Genomic DNA, 24,454 nt, shown 5'->3' on the forward strand with positions numbered 1-24,454 from the left:
CGATAAGCACAGCCTGAACAAACATGGGGTTTTTAACTTGCAAGCAGCAAAGCTGCAATGAAGAGGTAGGAAGACATCCACCCTCTCCATGGAAGGGCCCATCTGTTAACATCTGATGAAGTTACACAAAACACGTGTGCCTGGGCTAAAAATTACCCACTTCAGCACCAATAGCCCGACTGTCATCTCCTCTTTCAGAGGGGGACAGCACTGAAATCTCTCAGATTTTGATGGCCACGGGGCTGCCTCCATCACACAAACTGACTCTGTGAAGTGCCTTGTCTATCTTTAAATCAGAGCAGGTGGGAAGAGGGGAACCACCACTCCCAGCCTCACGGTGGTTCCTCAACTGCACAGGAAACCTTTGGCCACATGAACCCCAGGAGCAGCATCTTCATCATCGCACAGCCGAGAACGTGGCCAACCTTTGTCAAGCAAAATACTGTAATGATGACAAACAAGGGTTTTGATAGTGTGTGACTTTGCAAGCAATCTGCCAGGCTTTTCTGCACCTCAGAGCATCCCTCTGGCCCCCAGAGTGAGGTGGGCACTTACCCTCCTGCTGGAGAAGTGCTCCTCCCGCACCGTGCTCTCCGCAGTGTGCGGCAGACTCGGCATCTGCCTCTGCTCTCCCCTTTTGATGGATTGTCTTCTCACTGTGTGACTGGAAGGAAAAACACACCCCAGCATCAAGTCTCAGTGCTGCAAGTGTCTGTATGCTTCAATATGTAACCCCTCTGCTGCAATGCCTTTATTTTTTCTATCTAAGATCTTAAAAACTGACATGCAGGCAGGGCAGCCAAAAAAACAACCCAGAAAAGAAGACTGTGGATTCATTTAAGAAGCCATTGTGCTCCAACTGGCTCACAAACAAAAATCTAACAGAGAAACATCAGAATTTGATTTTTGACAGCCACAATTTTCCCTTGTAAGTAAAGAGAGCCTACACCCTATTTTCAGAGCATTATGTTCCTCCAGCTCCTAAGCCCTTGTAATTTTACCCTTCCTATCATATCCCAATGTTTGTCTGTATCAGGAGACTTTTACTAACTTAAACCACTTCTCCTCCCACTTCTTTTCCCTTTCGTCTTCTATTTCCAGCCATCCCAAGCACCAAGGCCAGCCTGGCCGGGGTCCCCCATACTTCCCACATCCTGCCCACACTGTCAGGAAGTCACAAAGCTTCAGCAATTTCTATTAGCATTATCATAACCCTTAACCAAGTTCAAGGCAAATCCATCTCAGAAGCTGATGACCCATGAGACATGTTTTCTGCGTCAGCAGAGAGATATTAGCATCACTCAGATTATGGCTGCTAAACACATAGATTAAATATTTTTATTATAGCTGCTAAATATTCATGGAGACTGAATTCTTCTGCCCTCTCCTCCTCACAGCAAAATAAATGGGACCAGAGAAGCCAAAAAGATATTAGAAGTTAGAAGATCATATCTCCCAAAGCCCACCATCCACCATCTCCCAAAATCCACAGGGATGCACACTCACCTCCTGGTGGGGATTGGGATGCGCACAAAGGCTTTGTACCTCAGCAGCTCCCTGTGAAACTCTTGGAAGTGCTTGAACTTCCTTTTCACATGCCAGACGAACTCTCCATGGGTCAGCTCAATGGTGTAAACATTGGGGCTTGGTACCTGCAGGGGAGGACATCACCACATGAGATGCAAGTTTTGAAATAAGCCATTTTCCAGCAGCTGCTCATCTGAAGAGCCTTTATTCAACTTTACTTAAGGATTATTGTGTCTCATGATTCCTCGTTCTGTTTTATTAGATTTTATAAATAGACAGATAACCTTCTCTCCTAAGCTTTTTCTGAGGCACAGGCATTGCTGCTTCCTCAGTCCACAAACAAGAAAGCACAAACAGCATTTTAAACACAGTTCTACAGAAATCAAACGAAATCTCTGAAAGTTCTGACCTTCTTAGTGGAAGTGAAGCGCTCAACTTCCAACACACGCACTCGGACAGGGCATCCCGTGAGGTACGTCTGCGTGCCCGGCTCCTTGAACCCACGGGTGTGGTAGATGGCAGAGAAGGGAATGCACACTGCAAGGACCACAAACCCCACAAAACTGTTGTTAGCTGTTAGCTCAACAGCCTTGGAACAATCCACGAGGGCGTGAAAGCCAGCAGACAGCAATGCTTTAACATGGGAGCATTTATACAGCAGCATTAATCCCAGCAAAAGACAGCAGTTTTTATTAAAGAGAGCTCAAAGACAAGGTTACACAGAAGGGACTCGAGAAGCTCAAGTATTAAGAGCCTCCTGGGTCTAAATCAGGGTGAGTGCTGGGCTTGGCAAAACCCCCGAGGCTGTAGCTTACCTGCCAACAGATTGTTAAACCCAGGGAGGACATGGGATGAGAACCCACGAGTGTCAACTCACCCGTGCCTTTGGGGTCAGTGAGCACCTCCGAGTCCACCTCCTCCCCCTCCACATGGAGCTCCCTGGTGTCCAGGCTCTCAATGATGTTGCTCATGTCTGCAGCGAGTTTCTTCAGCGTGGATGTGGCTGCATGGCTTTCTGCTCTCAGAGACATCTCAGGGGCCTGCGCTCAGGAGCCGCGGGGCGCTGGGGAGAGACGGGGCAGAGCTGTCACCACCTTCTCTGCAGCACAGGGCTGAAGAAAACCACTGGCCACACACAGACACCTCCTCCTTCCATCCCTTTACACATAATCATCCCAGCTATCACCATCCTACACACCCAGTGCCAAATGTTCAGTCCTAAAGCTACAAACACAGCGTTGCCTGGCTCAATCCTAGACTTAATTCCCCCAGTGCATTTCCCAGGTCAGGCTGCACGGAGAAAAAGCTCGCTCAGAAAATCAGTAGGAGTTTTTGCTACATGTTCCTCCTTTGAGTGAAGTAGTGATGGCAACTCCCAGTATTATTAAGATTTCCTCTATTTCTGTGCACCTTACACAACTGCCTGTGGTGTCTGCATGCCTCGTGCTCTCCCACGGCTCCACCGGCTCAAAAGTCACAGTTCTAAAGATTCCTCTCCAGGGCCAGGAGCATCCTGATGGCCCCAGAAAGCCTGAGATCAACAGGGCCCTCAGGCAGTGGCACTTAAAAGTGTTTGGCCAGTGGTGACTACAGCATTTCCCACCCTTATTCCCACCCATTCATTCCAGGAGCCTGAGTCACGAGCAAAATGGGGAAGGAAGAAGAAAAAAAAAATAAGGAAACAAAAGTAAATCAATATATGAGGCATGGCCACTGACACCACCACAAGCCTTCCCTGCTCATGAGTATTTGCAAACCCTCTTCCTCCTTCTCCTCCTTCTCCAGGCTCTGCATCTCACCACGGGGCTGTGGAGCTGGCTGCTGGTCCTTGTACACAGCCAAGCTCCAGCTCCTGGGCATCTCCCTGATGATGATAAAGAATCCCTTCAATCTTTGTCCTGCTCTGCAATAAATGTCACAGCCCGACAGCTACACTGAAGGAATACGGATGGGACAAACTGGCAACATTTTACAGCAGCCAATACAAGGATGCTCATTTATACTTGTGGAAGCTCTTACATTGTGTTAAAGAATGATTTTTCTAAAAAAGTGTGACATTTCTGATTTTAAATTCTACAAAGAACACTGCGCAATTATTCTTGAGTGAGCTCCACAAGAGCAGGGTATGCCGTAACTTGGAAATAATTTAACATTTTAATAAATCATGTGTTTAGCTGCCTTTGAAAGAACATTCTTTATTATTGTTTCCTTTTGAAACAAGTCCATTATTTCATTACTACATAAGGCTGATACCATGTATGCCCAAAAACATGCTAGAAGCAGCTGCCTCCAGAAAAAAAAAATCCATTTGCACACAGACTTGAATCAAGAAAAACTGGGTCAATCTCTTATATCAAAGTAAATGCAGAACCAACAGCTTCATCTTGGGAGAGAGGGCTCTGAAGGCCTGGGTGGCTCTGTCACCTACCAGTGGCAGGGAATGCCACAAGAGTACAGAAGGCTTCAGGACCAGAGCAGAGGATCACTGGGCCCCCAAATCACTTCAAGAGATCTGAATAAATAACTCAAAAATAAACACAGAAGTGGGTAACCTCCTTTCCCAGTTAGTTATACACTGAACTTTAGGGCAATGTCCTGGTTTCAGCTGGGACAGAGTTAATTTTGTTATTAGCTGGTACAGTGTTGTGTTTTGTATTTTGGATTAGAAGAATGTTGATAACACACTGATGTTTGAGTTGTTGCTAAGTTCTGCTTCCCCTAATTCAAGGACTTCCCAGTTTCCAATGCTCTGACAACAGGGTGCACAAAAAGCTGTGGGGCAGCATGGCCAGAACAGCTGACCCAAACTGGCCAAAGAGATATCCCATTCCCCAGGACACCATTCCCATTCCCAGGATATCAGCTGAGGAAATTGGCTGGGGGGTGCCAACTGCTGCTGGGGGCTGGGAACTGATCAGGTGGTGGTGAGCAATTACTGTATTACACACCACTTGTTTCCATCAGTGTTAGTCCCCTTTCATTACAATTATTACTATAATTTATTTTGTTTCAATTATCAAACTGTTCTCACCCCACTGATGTTACTCTACCCAGCCCGTGCAGGCTCTCTGCAGCAGGAATTTGACACTGGCACTGCCCCACATCTCCCTTGCCACCACTTCATGGAAAGCCAGTTCTCTCTCTTGGAAGCTTTACACTTTTCCTACTCTAACAACGTACTGCAGGGGATTTCAATTATTCAGAGAGCATAAGGTACATTTTCATTTGTTTGAGGTGAAGTCATTCCACCTGATATGGATTGGCTTTGCATGTTTGATTTTCTCCCTGTAAAGCAGGCATACATAAACGGCATTCCCAAGGGAGGACATGCAACCAGGCTTTCCCAAATAACCCCGGGCATGGCAGGAGGGCTCCCAGAGCCTCACTCTGCACTAATACATACATTAAATCCTATTTCTCACTCCGCACTTCATGAAAAGATTTTTTTTGTGTGTGTGTGTATTTCTAGCTGCAAATAAAGCAGCATCTTGCTTTGTATTTGTCTGCATTCACAGTTAGAAACAAAAGAGAATTTGGGGTTTTTTCTCCATCAGAAGACGCTTTTATTTCATGGAAACTTAATGTCCTTTCCAAAAGAGGTTTTCCATGGTCAAAGAGAACACAAGCCCAAACACAATTACACTTGAAGGAAACCAACAGACAAATACCACATCGGCAGGGCTGGAGGAAGAGCAACAGAGAGGAACCAACAGGGAGAGATGATGCTCATCCTCCCTCCTCCTCCTCCTCTCCTCCCCACGGTGCCAGGTACAGCTGGGCTCTTTGTCAGACTAATTGACACAGTTGGTTAATGGATAAACAATTAACCAGTGTATGCAATGATTATTTGCAAGGGACCACAGCAGGGCTCCATAATTCAGGATTTTTTTTAAAGCTAAAGCTGTTTTCACAGCTGGCACAGACAAATCCTGGTATAAAGCAGGGTCCAAACTCAGATGGACCTGAGTCAGTCCCAGCAGCAAGATTCCCCCCATTGACATTAAGCCAAATTTTGAGGTTGAGAGGGAAAATGTGACTCGCCCATGGCTCTGTCAGCAGCCCCACAAAGCCGGGCAGTGGCCACGCTCCTCGTTACAGCTGGCTGCTGCAGAGCCACAGGACACAGAGCAAACCCAGCCCTGGGCAGGGAGAATGGCACTGGGGTCAGCTGGAAAGACAGGACATACCACATCCCTCTGAAAGCTTTGCCAAATTGCTTTCCAGGGCTCTGCTCCATAAGAGCTATTTAACCTCTTGGGCAGAGTTTCCAGCAGCCACTCTGCATTCCCATGGGCAAACTGAGGAATGCCTGGGTTAATCTGCAATCTGCATTAATCAGGCTGGGTGCAAACAGGCACTACACAGGGATATCCAGGATTTTACCACAAACCAGGCAGACCCTGTCTATCCAGGCCACTCACTGCTCACACTGCTGACGAACTACAGAAGGGAATTATAAACCTCTGATACTGAACTCAAGTGATACCAGCAAATCACAGGACAGTAATAATAATAATGCAAATAATAGGATGAAACTTCTGAGAAATAAGTGCTGCATTTCAGTATTCAGCTGTTGCCATGCAAAATAAGCAGCAGGCTTTTTACAAGAAAAAACCCAAACAACCGAAAAAGAAAAACCAGGGTCTGACTGAGTCAAGAACCGGCAATCCGAACAAAGGCAAAACCTGTGCCAAGATGCACAAACAGGACCATGGCTTGTGAGCCAGGAAGGAAGAGATGGTGCAGAACACAGGAAGACTCAGACCTAAGGCATTTGACCGGTGAGAACAGTGTCAATACTGAGAGAAGGCAGAGAAACGTGACAGCAGCCTGCAACCCTGCAGAAGGTTGCTGTGAGCAGAGTGGACAAGGGAGAAATGCTCCGGATTAGAATCTAAACGAAATGATTTAGGTTGAAAGGAACCTTAAAGACCACCCAGTTCTAACCCCTGGCCACTGACAGGGACATCTTCCATTATCCCAGGCTGCTCCAAGCTCTGTCCAACTTAGCTTTGAACATTTCAGGGATAGGGCATCCACAGCTTCTCTGGCCAACCAACACCTCAGCACCCTCAAAGGCAAGAATTTCCTCCTAACATCTAATCTAAATCTACCCTCTTTCAGTTTAACTGCTGGTTTAAAGCAGAGACTAGACAGAAAGCCCTGTGTAATGGCAAAGGCATGGCACTGCCTGAGGAGGGGTTTGCAGAGCCCCAGGGCTGAGTGAGGCAGAGGAACAGCACCCACACCCCAAACCTGCTGCCAGGGCACCCAGGGCCTGGCAACCTGTGTTTGAACAGAGGGAAGGAGCTGCTCTGGCTTTATCCGGCTCAAAGTCTGCCCGGGCAAAAGGAGCAAGAAGGAATACACAATCAAAAGACTCAGCAGAAAAGAAAAAAAAAAACATTGGAAAGAATGAACAGATAAGGAAAAAAGGTGATGACTAAACACTGAAAGAGATAAAAACACGTACTACAAACCCCATAAAGACTGCTGACACTGCCTTTGTCCAACCCAATTCTCATATTAATTACTTCCTCTAGAAGCACCACTTAAGCTCTCTGCCTCCTGTCCCAGCTGTCCCCACAGCACACAGGCCCCAAACTCCTTGAACTAGTAAAATATATACACTGGAAATAGTGACTGCGCCAAGAATCTGCCAAGATTTCAACTGCAGGGACAATGACTTAAAAAACAGAAATTAACTGTATTAATCCCTGAGCCCTCCTGAATCTGTTGCAGACCTGCAGCTCCATCCTGCAACTCTGGAAACCCAGTAGCTACTTGTTATTTGCCGTTTTGGTTATGCTTTAACCCCAAGTTATTACTTCAGGGATCATATGACCATCTCAGCGTTCATTAAAGAAATTTTTTTTTTCTATTTGTTGCACAGGACAACAAAAGCATAGCTTTAAAGGCATGGAAAATGGAAGGCAGAAAATACATATTTTTGTAAATATTCATGAACAGTTCTGTGCTTTGAAGACACTGACGTCCTGATGTGAAAATGTATGTGGCTAGTAATAGCACAGACTCCCTAAAACTTGGTCAGCCTAAGTTTAGTGGCAGATCTGAAATAAGGTGAGACAATCACAGCTCCTTAATAAGGTCCCGATTCTGAAAAGCAGCACGCAAAGCCATGAAACCCAGAAAAATTTCATTTGGAAAAAGAGGGGAGCAGAGAAGAGAAAATATATCTAGAAAAAAACAGACATTTTCAGCTAATGCCTCCCAGGGTTTGATGCTCTGCATCAACTCTTATCCCTATGGTGACAAACACTGAAAATCCACAGATCCCTGAAAATTATCTCATTCCTGTTCTCATGACATCTCTCCCAGTACAGTGACCTTCTGGCAAGGGCTGTGACAAGTGACCTCTGTTCCCATACTTGGTTTTCTCCTGCAGGCAGCAGAGCCCATGGTGGGACACACAAAAACCTCCCAGGCTGCATGGAGCAGAACAGACAGGATCAGGCCAAAACAGGGCAATGAGATGGGGTTATTAAACAGAAAACAAACAAACCAAAGCCCAAAGAATCAGAGCCATGAATTCTCTCTTCTCCTGCGGCTGCCAAGAGCCTGGCTGCAATAGGGGCACCAAGAGCCCAAATGAAATGCCAAGGAATTCCCATGCACGATGCCTTCAACAGCTTCTCGCTCTGTCTGGTGGTGATGAACCTTTTGCATGTAAATATTTCTTAATTCATCCCATTTTAAACCTAAAATTAGCTTTGGACCACTCTGTCTTGGAGAAATACCCTCATCTGATAAGAGCCATTTCTGAGGAGTTATTTGCCTCCCCCAGGAGAAGCTGGGCTTGGTCAGCACCCCAGATTTATGCCCTGCAACACCTTCCTTCCACAGTCCTGGGCAGAGATCAGCCCCCCATCACAGCCAGGAAGTGTCCCCTGTGCTCAGGATCCCTGACAGCTCCTGCAAAGAGCATCCTGCTTTTCCAGAAAAAATCCCCATACTCACACAAAGCAAAATAGACACATACTAATTTTATCTTTACCTCAATATTTAATTAAAAACCCAGGGCTCTTGTAGGCAACATGTTACATTTCCTAACTATGAAACTAAAAGAGAAAAGGGTTGAAAAAATCTCAGCAATGCCTTAACCCTGTTCTTCAGTTCAGCACATGGAAAACACTCAGCCAGAGGAGCCAGCAGCCAGCGACAGCAAATGCAGACGCCTCCTGAAAATCTGCCCTTCTGGATGCTCATATTGCAGGGGCAGCACAAAAAGATTAGGGTTTGTTTTTTAAAACACACAAACCAGCCCTTGAATAAGAACCAAAGCACTGCTCCTATCCTGAAAGATCTGAAGCTGGAGAAGGAAGAAAAAATCCAGATCAACAGTAGACACGTTGAAACATCATCCTGACCTAATTTGCTTATCTTCAGCCCAACCCTGATAAAAACAAAAATATTTTAAAATACCGTTTCCAAAACAATTATTCCTGCAAAGTGCCCACATTTAATAGCAATACCTCTAAAAGCAGAAACCAATTAGTGCTTCCTGCAGCACAGTTCCCTGGCTCTGCATTATTGATTTCCAGTCCTCACCATGTGAGGCTCATAGCCAAGCCACCAGCCTGCCCGCAGGAAGAGCAAAGTCACAGGAATCCACACAGCTTGTTTGGAACGGGGCACAAGATGCTTCAAGGCTGGGATGGCCTGGAAATAACAGGTTCACCTTTGGAAGTCCCTGCTGCACTATCCACACCGGGCAGAGCCCCTTCTGCCCCTCGACAGGGCTCTGCAGCATCCATCCCACAGCACTTCTGCTCGAGAAAAGGACACAGAAAAGCCAGGCGGGTCAAGGGAAAGGATGAGGTGAGGCACTGGTGACTAACCCACGGCTTCAGCCAGAAAGCCCCTCCGTGCTGCTCTGTCCACACACCCAGCACAGCCCAGCGTCAGGCGCCTCCCAAGGACTCGTTTCATTTGCTTTACAGAGCAGTAAAGGGCAAACATCAACATCCCCGGATGGGCAGCGGCCGCTGATCTCATGCTGATGTACTGGTTGCTCTGGCTCCCGCCGCCCCTGCCCAGCAGCACCATCCCTGCTCCCTGGGCTGCTGCAGGAAGTGCAGCCTCCCCGGGAAGCCGATCATTAGGTATTTATTAGTAATTAAGGCTGGCCCTACACATATTAATTCATCACATTGTTTTGGATTCCTCAGGCAGAGACAAGAGTGTTTGAGCACAGCACCCGCACCTCGGGCCGTGCATCCTTCAGGGATCACTGCCAGCCCTCCACTCCCTGATGTGGCCCGTGGCACACACCCTGCAGCCTTAAACCCAAGAGCACTGCACATAACAGCCCTGAAAAACAGGACAAGGGATGCTCAGAGCCTCTGGAACCTCCTTATTCACTTCCACAGACCCACTAGCACTACAGCTGCAGGCAGGCAAAGAGAACCAAATGACAGCACCTCGGGGATAGGTTCCATCTCAGCATCCCCAAAGCACACAACCGAAATGCAACAGAGTGGTCAATAGAGTCCTGGGCTGATGGAAAAGAGGGACTGGAAAACTGCCTGCAGCAAAGAGCAAACAGCAGGAAAGCCAAAGCATGCAGCACTTCTGGGTGCTGATAGACACACAGAGTTTGGCCCGACACAGAGCTCACAAAAGCTTTATATAAAATCCTAAAAAGCAAGGAGCTAGCCAAAGTGATAGCTTAATGCACAGGACTCTTAGAGTGACCATCTCCATCAGGATCAGTGATAACATGGTGCTCACAGGATGACACACACAGCTGCAGCTCTTATCTATAGCTGAACACATCACACAAATACAGCACATATTTTTGTGACCTAAATGTATAGACATTTACAGAGCTGATGTCCTGTACATCACTCAACACTGTTCTGGTATCTCCCAGAGCCACGTCTGCTCCAGCAACTGCCACCTGCCAAGTCACATTTCCGCAGGGAATTCCAGTGGCTCGGAGACAAGCGGGCACGCTGGCAGGCAGCCCAACACCTCCCTCCCACAGTGGGGTTAGGTGGCAGCTGATAAATGCAAACACAGATCTTCACATATCTCCTACCAGCCAAGCTAATTCCAGGGAAAGCACTGCAGCCTGTGCTCGGGAGGGATTCGGCAACTGCAACAGGATCTCAGCCCAGCACTGTGCCCTGCACGGGCACTGGCTCCTGGAGCAGCTCTAGATCACAGCAAAGAGCACAGGTATGTGTCAGGAGGTCAGTGCTCCGTTCCTGCTGCCACCCTGCTGCTGATTGAGCTGTTCCCATTTAGTGGGAACCATGACTTTTTCTTTCTCTTTTTTTCCATGTGAAAGCACAGGGAGGTGATTTTGTTGACCTGTTATGTGACCTGCGCAAAGAAATGAGAAATTCTTGCGGGTATCACAGCAACAAGGAGCAGCAGATTGAGCCTGTGTATTTTTACTAATAGTTTAACTAAAATTTTAACAGTTCAATAAAATGCTGCTTCCATTGTCTTGGCTTTTGGGAGTTTGTTTGTCTCAATGGAACTTTTCAAATAATTTCCATTAAAAAAAAAAACAGTTGGCAGGAGCAGAGGCCCATGCTGGAGGAGGAAAGTGACCTCCCACTTAACAGTTAGTGCAATCCCTGCCACAGTGCAAAACTCAAATCCCATGTGAGCAGCCAAATCCAACTCCCTCCCCTCCCTGGGGAGCACAAGGCACAGGCTCATCTCCCGGAGTGGCTTCCCCATGACCCCACCAGCTTCGAGGACAACCACTGCAGGGTGACCACCACCACAGTTTGACTGATGCTCTTCTCCCTCTTAGAGGCAGCTCCAAGGGCAGGGTGCAAGGCTGGGACCCACATGCAGTGCCAGGTGTTTGCAGGGTGCCATCCCACACTGATCCTCGCTGGCAGTGTGAACCAACCCTGTGACTGCTCACACTGAACATTCACCTCTGCCACGCGTTTGCTCACAGCTCACACACTGTGCCAGGGGTGTACTTTGGTAACCCAAAGCACGAGATGACCTCTGGTTAATGAGTGTGAGAGGAACTGCAGCACCTTGGGGTCACCAGGCTGGCCCAGCAAGGGCGTGGCCCAGCTCCTCAGCCAGAATCCTGCTGCTTCCCCGTCCAAAACAGGATCCTGCACCACCTTGTGAGCACTGTCATCTGCTGGCCCTATCCAGGGCAGGGACAGGCTGGGGCCACAAGTTCAAAGCCCCATGTTGTGGTGCAGCCACTCTGATCACCCCAAAACGCTCCTGTACTCCTGCCTGCAAACCTGGATTCAGCACCTTTCCAAACTGAAGCTCCCTAGTGAATTTTAATGTTTTATTTAGCAGTGCTTTTAAAAGCGTTTGATGCATTCTGGCTGATAAGCTCCACAAGAATTTAATGTCTCTGTCCTCATTTGACTTCAGTTATTTTCCAGTCTACTCTTAAAGCTGCAGCACTTAGTGACTGCAGCTCCCACCGTTGAGCTGGGACACCCAGCACTAAAAGGCTGTTGCAAAATCAGGCATCATTGCCAAAAAACCAGCAGCAGCAGGTGCCAGAGGTGCCAACAGGAGGGTGCATGTCTGCTCCTGATCCACGTTTCCAAGGAGAGCTGCTTTTCCTCAGCACAGCCAGACATAGCCCTCAGCCTCCCTTTCACACTCAGAAATCTCCAACCAGCTCCTGAACAGCTTCATGTGTGGATTTAGGATAACACCAAGACCTCACAAAAACTGTATTTTCCTTCTCCGTGGCCAGCTAAAACAATATATTTAGGAACGTGTCGTTTAAAAGAAGAAAACAATTGGTTTGGGGAAATCCCAGAGGTAATTGGAAGAGAAGCTGCTACCCCAAGCTCAAAGGGCAGAGGTGATGATGTCCCCAGGACTTCACAGACAGCTCAAGGTGGCTTTGCACACCAGCCTCTCCCATGGACAAACCTACATAGTAACATAACAGCACCTAGCACACAGATGAAAAGTTGGTGAAAAGTTAATTTTTCTATACCTTGAAGTGTTTGATTCATTATCAGAATTAAGGATGAGTAAGTAATTACAGTAACTGGATTCTGATTTCTCAAATAATTCTGGAATGATGGCTGAGGTTTCAGACTGAGATCAAATCCAGGCAAGTTCAATAAGAAATTGTCTGTTATGGAGCAGTAACTTACAGAAACAGAATAGCTCCCTTATGTTTCTTTCTTAAATACAACTAAACACCTGCAAATTTATGCAAAATAGCTCATTTACACACATTGACAATACTGACAGCTTGCTTAGAACAAAATAGATACCGTGGACAAATTTTTTTTAACCATTTTCCTAGAGGGGAAAAACAATGCTCCATCAAGCCTGCACAGGAGCCCGCTGATGGCAGGCAGGGAAAGATGATGCTCATCTCAGATCTCAAACTTAACCTCAGGTGCCTCCTCTCTCCTCTCCCCCACCCACAACTCCAGACCTCCAGCACTGGACAAGCAACACGAGTGTCTGGGCAAGGCAAACACCCCGCAGCTCATTCTCCTTTCGTTGAAACTCTTTTACAGTATTTTTCTCCCACAAATTCCTAGAGGAAATCAGAGCATTAATATTATGACTTACAGGCTTAACCCTCCAGACCTCAGCACATAATGAGGCAAAAATTAAAGACTATTTTTCCTTCAACTGCCATGACCTTCTGGAGCAGCGTTGCCCAGAAGTGTTTGCAGAGAGTTTTCTACATGTACAATAAAAGCTCTTTGGCAGGAAGAAATGCAATCGTTTTGGGAGAGAAGTAAAAAAGGCTAAACAGGCTCAGACACCAGTTCCCATCTTGCCAGTTCTTTCTCCTGGTGAACAAAATGGCTCACTTGCCATAACTGCTGCCAAAACTCTGCAGGATCAGGTCTAACCACAGAGATTTCAAAGCCACCGTGAGTCATCTACTATTCTTTCTTGGTAAGACTTAACACTGGGTGGGACACAGACACAGAAAAAAAAAATCAATTTGCAGGAAACCTCAGTCATGGAAAAATATACTTCAGAACATCTCACGGGGACTACATAAATAGCAAAAGAGAAATGAGAAAACAAAGTACTTCTTTCTGAAAAGACTATGATGCACTGTCTGCTCTTCAAATTGTTTCAGCAGCCCTTCAGCTGTGACTGAGAGGACAGCTGAGTGCCCTAGAAGACCCCAGCAGCCACGAGTGCTTCCCAGTGCACCCAAGAGAACCACAAATAAGGCAGATTTGTGCTCTTCGTGTGAAGTCAACTGCATCTTAATTCAATTGAAAGAGAAAATTCAAGTACAAACCATCCAATTGTTTCACCTCTTGTGTGTCACATTCAAAGCTGGTTGGGGGTAAGAGCACTTATTTTTTAAATAAAGAAAAGCCCCAACAGCAGGGTTGGCTTTAGCCAGGTAGTGGGGTGCAGTTATGAGCTCCTGCCATGGCCACAACACCTCTGGCTACTGAAAGTGTTGGAAAGGTGCCATTAACCATCTTGCTGGTTTATTTTCCCCCCCTGCCCCAGAGCTTCCTGGAGGCTTCAAGCAGAAGTCAGCCCAGCTGATGGTGAGCAGCCTGTGCTGCAAGGTTCATCTGACCCAATGCAATGCAGTGAGCGCTCTGCTCACCAATGGGTGTTTTCTGGGTGGGACAGAGACAAGCAGGAAGAAGAAGAAATGAGTATTTCTGATTCAAAAAATCCTGCAAGAAGTCCAGCTGGTAATATGGGAGAAGTTTCTAGGAAGTGGTTCAGTAATGAGTCAGTGCCAGTGGCAAGGAAGAGCCCCAGCATACGGCATCGGCAGATCCTGGAGGGAAAAGAGAAGCAAGTTCTTGCATGGCCAGACAACCAGAAACTGCAACTGGCTCTGAATCAGCCACTTGCACAGGCTGGGACAGAGGCTGTCAGAGCGCTGCTCTGTGGGACATTGTCTGCCTGGCACTGCCTTTTGTCTCTGCGCTCTGGAACACTTGTCCCGGAGAAGAGAGGACCCTCTGTGCCTGGACCACCTTCCTCAGCCTTGGGGAAGAAGATGTGAAGTGCCCCCAGCTCACTGGGATCTTGCTGCCAGTCCTGGGAGAGCCCAGGGAAGCACCAGGTGTTTTTCAGTAGGCTTATCTTATTTCTCCCAAAAAAGAGTCCTCATGTTAAGGCAGCACATGAGGGCTCACTGCACTGGCAAAAAGAAAAATGAAGACAGGAATCAGGCCCACTCACAGCCTGACCTGAAAAATGCAATCCAGGAAATGCAGTTTAATTCTTTCTTCACCAGCAGGTGTAAGGCAGGAAAATAGATCTCAACACTATGAATATTCTGAATATTTGCTGCTGTCAGTATAGTGCGCATAGGACTCGCCCACCCAAACAGAAAAGTCTCCTTCTGTCAAGTAAACCTGCCAACAGTGATGAGGTTTCTCATCCTCAGCCCTGCAACTCCTCTCCCAGAGGCTTTCCATCAGTGGCCAGTGGAGGGGTCCTCTTTCTCTTCTGCAAAGTGTGCACCCCACCACTATTCACCTTTTTTATTACACCTGCCCTTTTATTAAAGCCTTTCTCCGTAAACAGTGAGTTCCTTAGGGCAGATCATTTATTTTATCTATTCCTCCTCTGCCATAGAAAATGGGATAGAGGAGGAAGGGACAATGTTTTCACACTAAGGTAACCAATACAAACCAGCTACTTTGCTGTCAAATCCTGCTGGAGGTGTAGCACCATTTTATTTGATGGAGCTCAATGTGGTCCACTCTGCGTCCTCAGGGAGCAAAAGGGAAGATTTAAGGGCAAACAAATTGCAGAAAACCAAAGAGCACAAAGGTACAAACACCACCCACAGCCAACACTGGCTTCAGTGAGGACTTGGCACAGATGGGCACCCCTTGTGTGCCAGGACTCATTCCCATCCAGCCACACTCTCAGCCAGATTTTACTGACATCCATGCAAGCACAGCAGCCCAGTAAGACTATCTCAGGTAATTACCTCGATATAAAAGCCCCACATCGCGTTTAGGCAATAAACCCTGAGGCTGTCACTCTTGCTGAGCTGATACCATGATCACTGCAGGAACGGCAGCAGATCCTCTGGCACTTGCTCCATCCCCCCTCCCTGACACTTTTTCAGCAAGACTTCCCTGACCTGCATCTATTTAGACTCATACAAACCACAACTGTTTTTAAATAGAAGTTGGTATTCTCTGAGACAAAACTGGCCTCCCTTCTGGGGTGTGTGGCTTCCTCTCTGCCTGGTGCCATCCCAGCTCCTTCGGGGTCCCAGCTCTCCAGTGTGGGAGCAGCAGCCACCAGACAGCTTCTCCCCCTCTCCCACACCAGCAGATGGGTGTCTGGGGGCCGGAGCTGTCTGACAGACACGAGCCCCACTCCCACTTTGTTATGTAAACCCCCAGGTTTTGGTGTTTATCAGCTTGAAGGATCCAGGAATCACTAAATGCCACCACGGGCGTGGGCACGAGGAGCGAGGGATGCGCCAAGCGCTCGGGGCAGTAACGACGGCACACGATGCCCCCGGCGATACCTCCCACTGCTACTGCATGGAAACAGAGAAAACTCTCAATTCCAAAGGCAAAAATATATAGCAATACAAAATTCACGATCTTCAGATCCGCATTTCACTCCTGTTTGTCCTCCCCCTCCACAGGAGCCAGGGTAAAGGTGAGTGTCCCATCGCAAGGACCATGACTGACCTGTGCCACCCTGGACACCCTGTGCCAAGCAGGTGAGGGAGCAACACGGCAAATATTTTGTAAATAAAACCTGGCAAACGGAGCTTTTTTTCATCAGTCCCTCCAGCACTTTCTGCCTTCCAAGGTGTCTGCACATGCAGAGCTGGTATGTACACGTATCAGATGATCTCACATGGAAGTGAGGGACAGGGCAGGTGCACCTGGATAAATATCTGTTAAAAAAAACTTTTTTATTTATCTAAAACAAACAAAAAATGGAATTGACACTATACATCTATCTCAATCCTGCAGCTCATCAGAGCTGAGGTCTGGCCCTGCATAGGTGGGTGCAAAGAAGCCAGACTGAACACAAGCTGCACACACATCCCACCCCTCTGAGGACATGAAAAGCATGGCAAGCAGCACCTAAATACGGACTGAAAAAAGCCCTACTTTTGGCAAAAAGAACCAAAAAAAAAGGTTGGCCAAGGTTTTGTGAAGGGAAAGAAAAAAAAGATTTCCCACAATCAACTCCTGTCAGGCAAATGATGGTGAACAAATCTCAGTCCCTGCAGGAGTTTCCAGGGTACAGGGCATGTGAGGGCAAGTTAAAAACACATCATCAAATAATTGCCAGTCAGACAATGGGAGGAAAAGGCATGTAAAGGTTTGCTCTTGCCCTCCTCCTTCCTCACCCTTAGCCAAGACCAGGTGCTTACTGACATCAGATACTCCAGAAGAAAATCAAATTGCTTCTCCAGCTCTGTTAAATGCAGATTTAGAGCCACTGGCCAATGCTGATTCTCACTAAAGCTTATTTTTTTTTTCTTAATAACTTGTTGCAAAATAGCTGTTCCAACATGAAGTTAAGGAGCCACCTGTTTGCAGTAAAGGCATCAGAAATGTGCTGCTCCTCACAGAGCACAATGGCTTCCTGCAAAACTCCAGCAATTTCAGACACTGAGTTTCTCCTTTGATGCATTCACTGGGTACAGACAGAGAGAAAATAAAACTAGAAGCCTCTATGAACATTAGTAACTGGTATCTTCCTTATTATGTCATTTCAAGGGAATAACATTTGTGGTAATGCCAGCAGTTAAGGCATTCCCCTGAAATTTCTTTCCCTGAAGGTTTGATAACCTGCTTTAAATCCATTTTCAGAGAAGGAATAACTGTAAAAACCAAGTGCAGCTGGCTGAACTTTAACTTAATCATGTAAGAGATTTCTCAAATCACTGCTGGAGATAAGACCCACCCCCTTAAAACATCTTTCCTGCACCACAGATATACCTGCAGTCTAAAGAGCACTTTCTAAATTACAGGAATAACAATGTCAAGATGACACAACCCTTTACACTTTGTTATTATTAAGAGTAATAAAATTTCTATGAGGAGCACGAGATTGCAGCCTGCTTTGTGAAAGAGTAATTTCACCATCAATGATCACCTATCTAGTACTTATAATTTCATTTACACACATATGAAACAGCACCTTCAGCAGTTTAAAGAAGCTGCAATTCTGATTCCAGCACACTTTCTCAGCTGCAAGAGCTCAGTAGATACCTGACAACAAAACAGGTTTTTTTGCAGCAAGAGTTTAAGGTTCTCAAAGTAAGAAGAGCATCATGGCCTCCAGGAAAAGTGAAATTATTAAGTCTTTTCCACTAAGACCACAGACTCAGCATTAATTTTCAATAACCCTGAAAAGGATGACGCTATATATCAAGATAAATCTAAAAATGCAAATAAGTATTTAAGTGAAACCCTTCAATCTTTTTCAATACTTCTTCAACCCTTCAATACTTCAGAAAGTTAAATTCCTAAAAAAACCTAATTCAATCGCTGTACCTCTCAATAAACTTTCATTCCATCGGCTGAAGCACAGTCTACAGCAGTCTCTGGAAATTTTAACAGGTCTTTTCAGAGGGATCTGACCTTGGCCCTGTCCCACAGAGAGCTGTGACCAAGGGGCTGGCCTCCTCTCCAGAGGGAAGGGCAGATCCAGGGCTCAGCATCCCCAGGCAGCAAACCCTGCACCAAGATGGGCAATGGGGACACTCTGGGAGATCACTCATGTGCTGCACCCCCAGGCCTGGGGGAGGCCAAACACACTTTCCCACTGCAAAAAATCTGATTTTACAGGCCTAGTGCCAGCTCATGGCAGAGGGACAGGAGGAAAGGCCTCTTTCAGCAAAGGCAGATGCACGGGGGCTGCTGCCATCCCACCCCAGTGCTCTGCAGCAATCCTCTGAGCCCAGACTGGGGATCCCAGCCTCACCGGGGAGGGCTCAGCACCACAGGTAACAGTGACCCTGAGAAAAGGGCCCTCGAGCAGCAAAGGAAGGGTAGCCCACGGACTTAAACTCAGAACTTTCCAACTTCTGGCTAAGCCGGGCAGGATTTGGCCACGAGACCCAAATCACGGGGCTCACACTGCTGTGAGCATCATGAGGTGGTTGGGAATTAAGTTCCCTGGTTACCTGCGAGCCTCTGGCATGAGCTCATACTTCTCAGATGGTAGAGACGGCACGGGAGGAAAAACATGAATTCTTGAGCGATTAAAGACACTCTATAGAGAGCTCCCACCGCTCGAGCTGCAAACACAGGCTCGAAACACCACGCTGTATGCAAACAGGGAGCTTTTGTCCCAGCAGCAGCCACGGGCGCACCGGCCTCGCCGTGACATCCACACTGACCATCTTCCACCAGTGTCAAAGCAGCAGAGCTTCATCCCCCCAGTCCCACAGACAGCCCCACTGGACAGCCATCGTGCAGATTCACGGAAAGGAGGGATGTGGGGATCGCATCCCTGGGCACACAATGGGCATTGTCCTTCTGTGCGCAGAGAGGCTGGGCAGCCCGGGGAAACGCTTCCAAAGTCAATGGAGCTGCACTGACTTGAACCACGGTCCAGCTCAGACCGCGGGCACCTCGGGGCTGAAGATTTCTAGAGAGCATCGTGCCAAATGAAGAAAAGCAGCAACAGGCGGAAAAGGCTTTCACTGCAAGAAACCCACCCGGCAGCTCGGCAGAACGGGCTGCGTAGAGTAACTCTCACGGTTTTCCCATAACCCAAAAACGGCGGGTGCGGAAGGGACGTGGCAGGGTCACGGCTTCACCAGCGCCGGGGACACCGAAGTTCACCACATCGCCGAGCTTCCCAACCCGGCCGACCACAGGGCAGGACCGCACGACACAAACCCACCCATGTCACAGCCCGGAAAACGCGCAAACCATCCCGAGGGTGTCCGACAGGCGACAAACACTTCCCCGCGGCAAAACCTGCCACAGCAAAGAGCCCGGGCAGCGCATTACACTAGAAAACAGACGCCGTCCGCCGAAGTCACCGCAGTGCTCCGGGCCGCTCCGGGACACCCCCGCGGCCGCACCCGCCCTCACCCACCTCCGGCCCCCGCGGCCGCGGGTGCCCCATGGTGCCGTCAGCGCCTGCCGGACGCCCTCAGAGCCAGCCGGGTCCCGTCCTGTGGCGGGGCAGCAGCGGCCGCAGGAGCAGCCCTGAGCAGCGCAGGGAGCCGCCCCACAGCCGGCGCCGCCCGCGGGGCCCGGGGCGCGCTGCCCAGGCCCGGCCCCCGAACCCGCCCCGCTGAGGGCGCCCGGCGCCGGGACACGGCCCACGGGAGGGACGGCAGCCCTCGCCCCGCCCGGGGTGGGCGTGAGGAGCCGGGGGAATCGCGGAGTGAGCGGCAGCGGTAAGCTCGTTTGTTTCGGCCCGAGTTTGCGGCGTGTGGAGGGGATTTGAGGTTGCTGCGCGCTGCGAGTGCCGCTTCCACAGCGAGCACGGTTCTCCCCTTCGAGCCCGGACACTCCGGAGGGGAGAAGCCAAGGCTCCTCGCCGTCACCAAACTGGGTTTGGCGGGGGAAACAGACTGAAAAAGCCTATGCAAATTAACAATTATTAATTGGACATGCGATGCTTTTTTTTTTTTTTTTTTTTTTTTTTTTTTTTAAAGCATAAGACAACCCAGTAATTACAGTCCGGCGCTGTTTGGATCCGAGCCGTCCTCCCCTGCACATGCTGCATTTACCATGTTACTTCCCATATGCCCTTTTTAATATGCAAGGAAGCAGATTTTTTAGCGAGATAGAAAAATTTTGTGCTTGCAGAAGCATTGAACTGACACACGGATAGGCAAAATTCTCAGCAGGTTCCAGCTATAACCCAGCCGTGAGTGCTGGTGAAACGCCCAAAATCTGTCTGCAGCACTGCAGCTCTCACTGCTGCGGCTGCACGGGGAGATAGATCCTGGTGACTTCTTCCAGAGAACTCAGTGATTCCACTTTTATATCTACAGCAAGACTTCAGCATGGTTATGAGGATATTTTTCTTCCTTAAATGATTTTGGTTTTTTATTTCTTTAAATCACGAAGAACTGAACCGCAGTCCTCAAATTTAGATGAGATAAATAACCCAACTTTAAACAGAAGCAGCCTCTGTCCCCTACGCTGGCAATAAATATTGAGGCATCACATTTCTCCACCAGAGCAGATCTGCCTTGTTCATGGGCACACCTGTAACAGGCTGGCTCAGCTCATTTGCGCTGGTTTTACTGTGACTTGGCTAACCAACACCTTAGCAAAACCAGTGTGAGTGATGTGCTTCACGCCTGAAATCAAACTTTGAAATCTGAGGTGGGTTCCCAATGGCATTGCAACACGGTTTCCTTCAGCTCATGGGGCTGGGCTCAAACACTCATTCAGCATCTGTGGAGAGCTGTGAGTCAAGGTGGCTCAGCAGCGCTGGCTGCATTCGGCAAGGAAAACTCAGCAAAGACATTTGTAGCACTCAGTGTCGGGAGAGAACAAAGCAAGAGAGGAAACCAAGGTGGAACATTGCAGGGCAATGGAAAATATTCAAAGTTACCCTATATCACTGCCATTTCCACCCCAAAGAGTGTGCAGAGCCGTGTTCCAGACAGCCACGTTACCCCACACTGCAGGGAGGTTTCCATAACCATATGGAATGGGAATGAGTGGACACATGGCACAGGGAGCATCCCTCAGGGCACCCACCTGCCCAGGATGCCAAACTCTGCCCATCCTCTCTGGACACACCTCTGTTCACCCCCCAGGTCCCTGGGGCAGGAGGCCAGCAGGCTGCAAGGGCCCTCTGCCAACTCCCATCTCTGCACACCTCTCCACGTGTGTTGGTGCAGAGCAGGGACATATCAGACACAGAAATAAACTTTCTCTGCAGGCAAACCCCTGCCCTCCCACCCAGAGCGCATTCAGTGCTCATCCCCTATGTGACTGGCTGATTTCTGGCAAATCTTTCCAAATCCATAAACCTTAGCTCACTTAATGTGTATTTAATCTCTCTGCTGAAGGTTTATGTTGGCAGGGCTAGACCAGTAGCAGAAGAGAGCATCCAGTGTAGGTGAGCATTTTGGCCTCTACTTTGCACAATTCCCCCCTCTGCAGCACCACAGCAGAGCAGGTTCTCCACACACAGTTATCATCCCTCCCAGCAGAAACACTGGTCTGTGCCCATTAGTGGTTCTCTACATTTCCCAGAACCTTCCCTATCCTGGAGGTAGTTCATAAAGTGGATACTTGGCACATACCCTCGAAAATATCTTGAGGTCTGAAGAAGCACAGTATTATCTGTCAGGAGTTTCTTTGGTTCTCTCCCACCTGCTTTTTAATCTTCCACACATCCCTGAGAGGGTGCCTGCTGTCGTCACAGAAGTGTGAAATTTTCTTATTTAAGGTGAGACTCTGGGGCAAATAGTGCTGTGAGTGACAGTCAGGGATTGAGGCTGCTGCAGTCTATAAAACCAAGGTGCTGATGTTAGCAATTTTTTTTTTATTGTTATTTAGTCGTACTTCATATTTTTTTTCCTTCTCTCTAAAAATGTTCACTTCCATGCCCAGTGAGGAGGCCAAAAGTGGGGCCACATGAGGAATGTAGAGACATCTGCAGAAGGGCTCTTGGTGACCTAAAACCCTATGCTGCTGCACACCAAACCCACCCACCAGCTGAAAGATAATACAGGAGAAGAAACAGGCGTTCTTTTAATAAGGACATTGTCTTCAATCTCGGTCACCACTTGACATCACAAAACAGGGAGAAGGGGGAGGACCAGAGAGCTGCAGGACACTAGAGAAATGCCAAACAATACAAGGTTTTAAGGGGGGGGAAAGGGGAGGAAAATAAATACCCAACTAAGAGCAGGCAGGGGTGAACGTGACAGCACAAAGAAGTGTCACCTTCTCCAAGCCTCTCAAACCATTTTTTCACAACCTGAAAAACATTCTCCCCTTCCTCTGTGGCAAAAGGTAATTTTGCCAACAAAATTGGGTTGGAGTGCTCAATGGATTTTGGCAGAGCCACATCAGGAATCTGTCTGACATGCTGAACACAGGTGTCACCTAAATAGAGGGCTTTATCCTTAGAGATTTTTATCACCCATTTGCTTTTCCTTTGTTAAATGAGTTCAGCTACATCAGTACAAACCCCAGCCCGGTGTCACCAGTAATGGGCTATTCCCCAGCCCAGTGCTCCTGACACTGTTCACAGCAACCCACACATCAAAGATAGAAAAGCAAAACAAAACAAAAAAACCCAATCATCAAATGCCAGGGTGGAGCCTGGAGTGTCTCATATCTGCAGGCATTGAAAGAGACTTTTTTCTCCTTATAACTCCCCTTTAGCCAAGCAGGGACTTCCTGACACCAAGTGTGGGTCATGTTGGTGCCTCTGCAAAGCCGTGGGGACTAGAGGGAAAATAGGGGAAAAACAAGGAGTTGTTTTTCCCCCGGTTGGGTCACATTTGGGAACAAGCCTGCAGAGCCCCGGGGGAGGGAGGGATCAGCTTTAACGCCTTGGTGAGATGAGGGTTTACTTTGTGTGTAAATCCAGGCTCCAGCTTGGGACACCACCGTGCCTCCTGCTCCTCCACCCTGTCCCCAACCTCTGCTGAAGATGTCCTGACTACAGAGCAAAGGTTTTTGTGCCCCACAGCACAGTGACTCTGCAGCTCCTTAGGACAGAAGGGCTATTCTACCCTGTATCCCAGAGTGTCACCTCACCAGGGACTGGAAATGTGTTTTGCTGTAGCCATTCCAGAGCAGTGCAATGAGAAATTGTCTCAGCATCCTCCCAAGAGGGGCACAAGGGATGGGGCAGAGCAGTGCTCAGCTCCAGCCCTGACTCCAGTGCCCCCACAGCAGGTGATGGAGGCCCATGGAGGTGTGCAGCAGACATTCCAGAAAAGCCCTGTGGATCCACACTGAGGCAGCCACTGGTGACACTGCCAAGGATGGAGCAATCCAAGACAACCCAATGTGGGCCAGCTGGCTTTAAGCCACATACATTCACAAAAGAAAAAAAAAAAAAATTGTTTTGTCCCATAAGACCAGTATTCCAAAAGGAAAAGGCAGGGTTGCTTATAGAAATCACATTGTCAAGTATCTTTTTCCTCCTCTTCCCTTCAAGGACCACTATTGTCCTCCTAACTCTGAGGGAACAGGCAGGGAAGGAAGTTTTGTTGAAAGTCACTTCGGCATCAAGTGCCTGACTGGGCCACAAGGCCTCCTGGGAATTGTAGTCTTGCCTTCTACCATAAAAATAACTTTTTCTGGCAAAATTCCACAGCAGTATAATACCTCGCATGACACAGCAGCAACCCCCCTGCACAGTCAGGGGACAGCAGACCCCTGGACTTTAGTTGCAACCCCGGGGGCTGCTCAGGAGCCAAACCTTATCAGATTTGGCCGGAATATTTCAGTTTTCTTTCACACCCTTCTCCTCTCACAGAATTCCCATGGAAACACAAACAATGCTCCTGCTGTTTGGGTTTGGTTGGGGCTTTTTTCCTTCTCTCGGCGAGGGGGGGTGTGGATGAAAGTGGAAAATGAAAAATTTAAAAAACCCTTAAAAAAAAAAAAAAAAAAAAAAGGAGAACAAGAAGAAAAAAAATACTGAATAATACATGAGATACCACGTCTAACTTGATTTTCCCTGCAGCAGTGCATCTCCCCTCTGTATCACCCCTTCAGAGCCTCAGGGAACAGAAATGTGCCTCGGAACTAAAATAATACATATTTCTTGTATCACAAACTTGCTTTTAGGCAGGAAATGCCCGAATCCAAGCTGTCCCGCCCTTTTCCTCGCTGGTGCATCGTTCCAGAGATACCTGGATGCCACCGTGTGGCAGCTGCCCCAAGCAGCGGTGGAAGGACGGGGATAGGGACAGGGCTGCAGAGAAAGGCAACGCTTTAAGGGGGAAAAAGGAGGGGGAAAATAAAATAAAAAGGAGGGTTGGGCTTTTTTT

General features: G+C 48.1%; 1 protein-coding gene across 2 annotated transcripts in view; it reads right to left on the reverse strand.

Moving 5' to 3' along the window:
- The window catches only part of PLD1 (phospholipase D1), a 60,730-nt gene extending 41,087 nt beyond the window's left edge, over positions 1–19,643 (reverse strand). For both annotated transcript variants that reach the window (XM_066325733.1, XM_066325732.1), the window contains exons 1-5: positions 19,564–19,643; positions 2,405–2,590; positions 1,937–2,064; positions 1,507–1,652; positions 556–664 (exon numbers count right to left, since the gene is read on the reverse strand). In XM_066325733.1, the coding sequence (XP_066181830.1) occupies positions 556–664; positions 1,507–1,652; positions 1,937–2,064; positions 2,405–2,558 (537 nt within the window). In that variant the 5' untranslated portion in view covers positions 2,559–2,590; positions 19,564–19,643. The remainder of the gene's footprint in view (positions 1–555; positions 665–1,506; positions 1,653–1,936; positions 2,065–2,404; positions 2,591–19,563) is intronic.
- Positions 19,644–24,454: the final 4,811 nt, after the last annotated feature.

The sequence above is a fragment of the Sylvia atricapilla genome, chromosome 10 (assembly GCF_009819655.1).
Source record: "Sylvia atricapilla isolate bSylAtr1 chromosome 10, bSylAtr1.pri, whole genome shotgun sequence".
Classification (NCBI taxonomy): Eukaryota; Metazoa; Chordata; class Aves; order Passeriformes; family Sylviidae; genus Sylvia; species Sylvia atricapilla.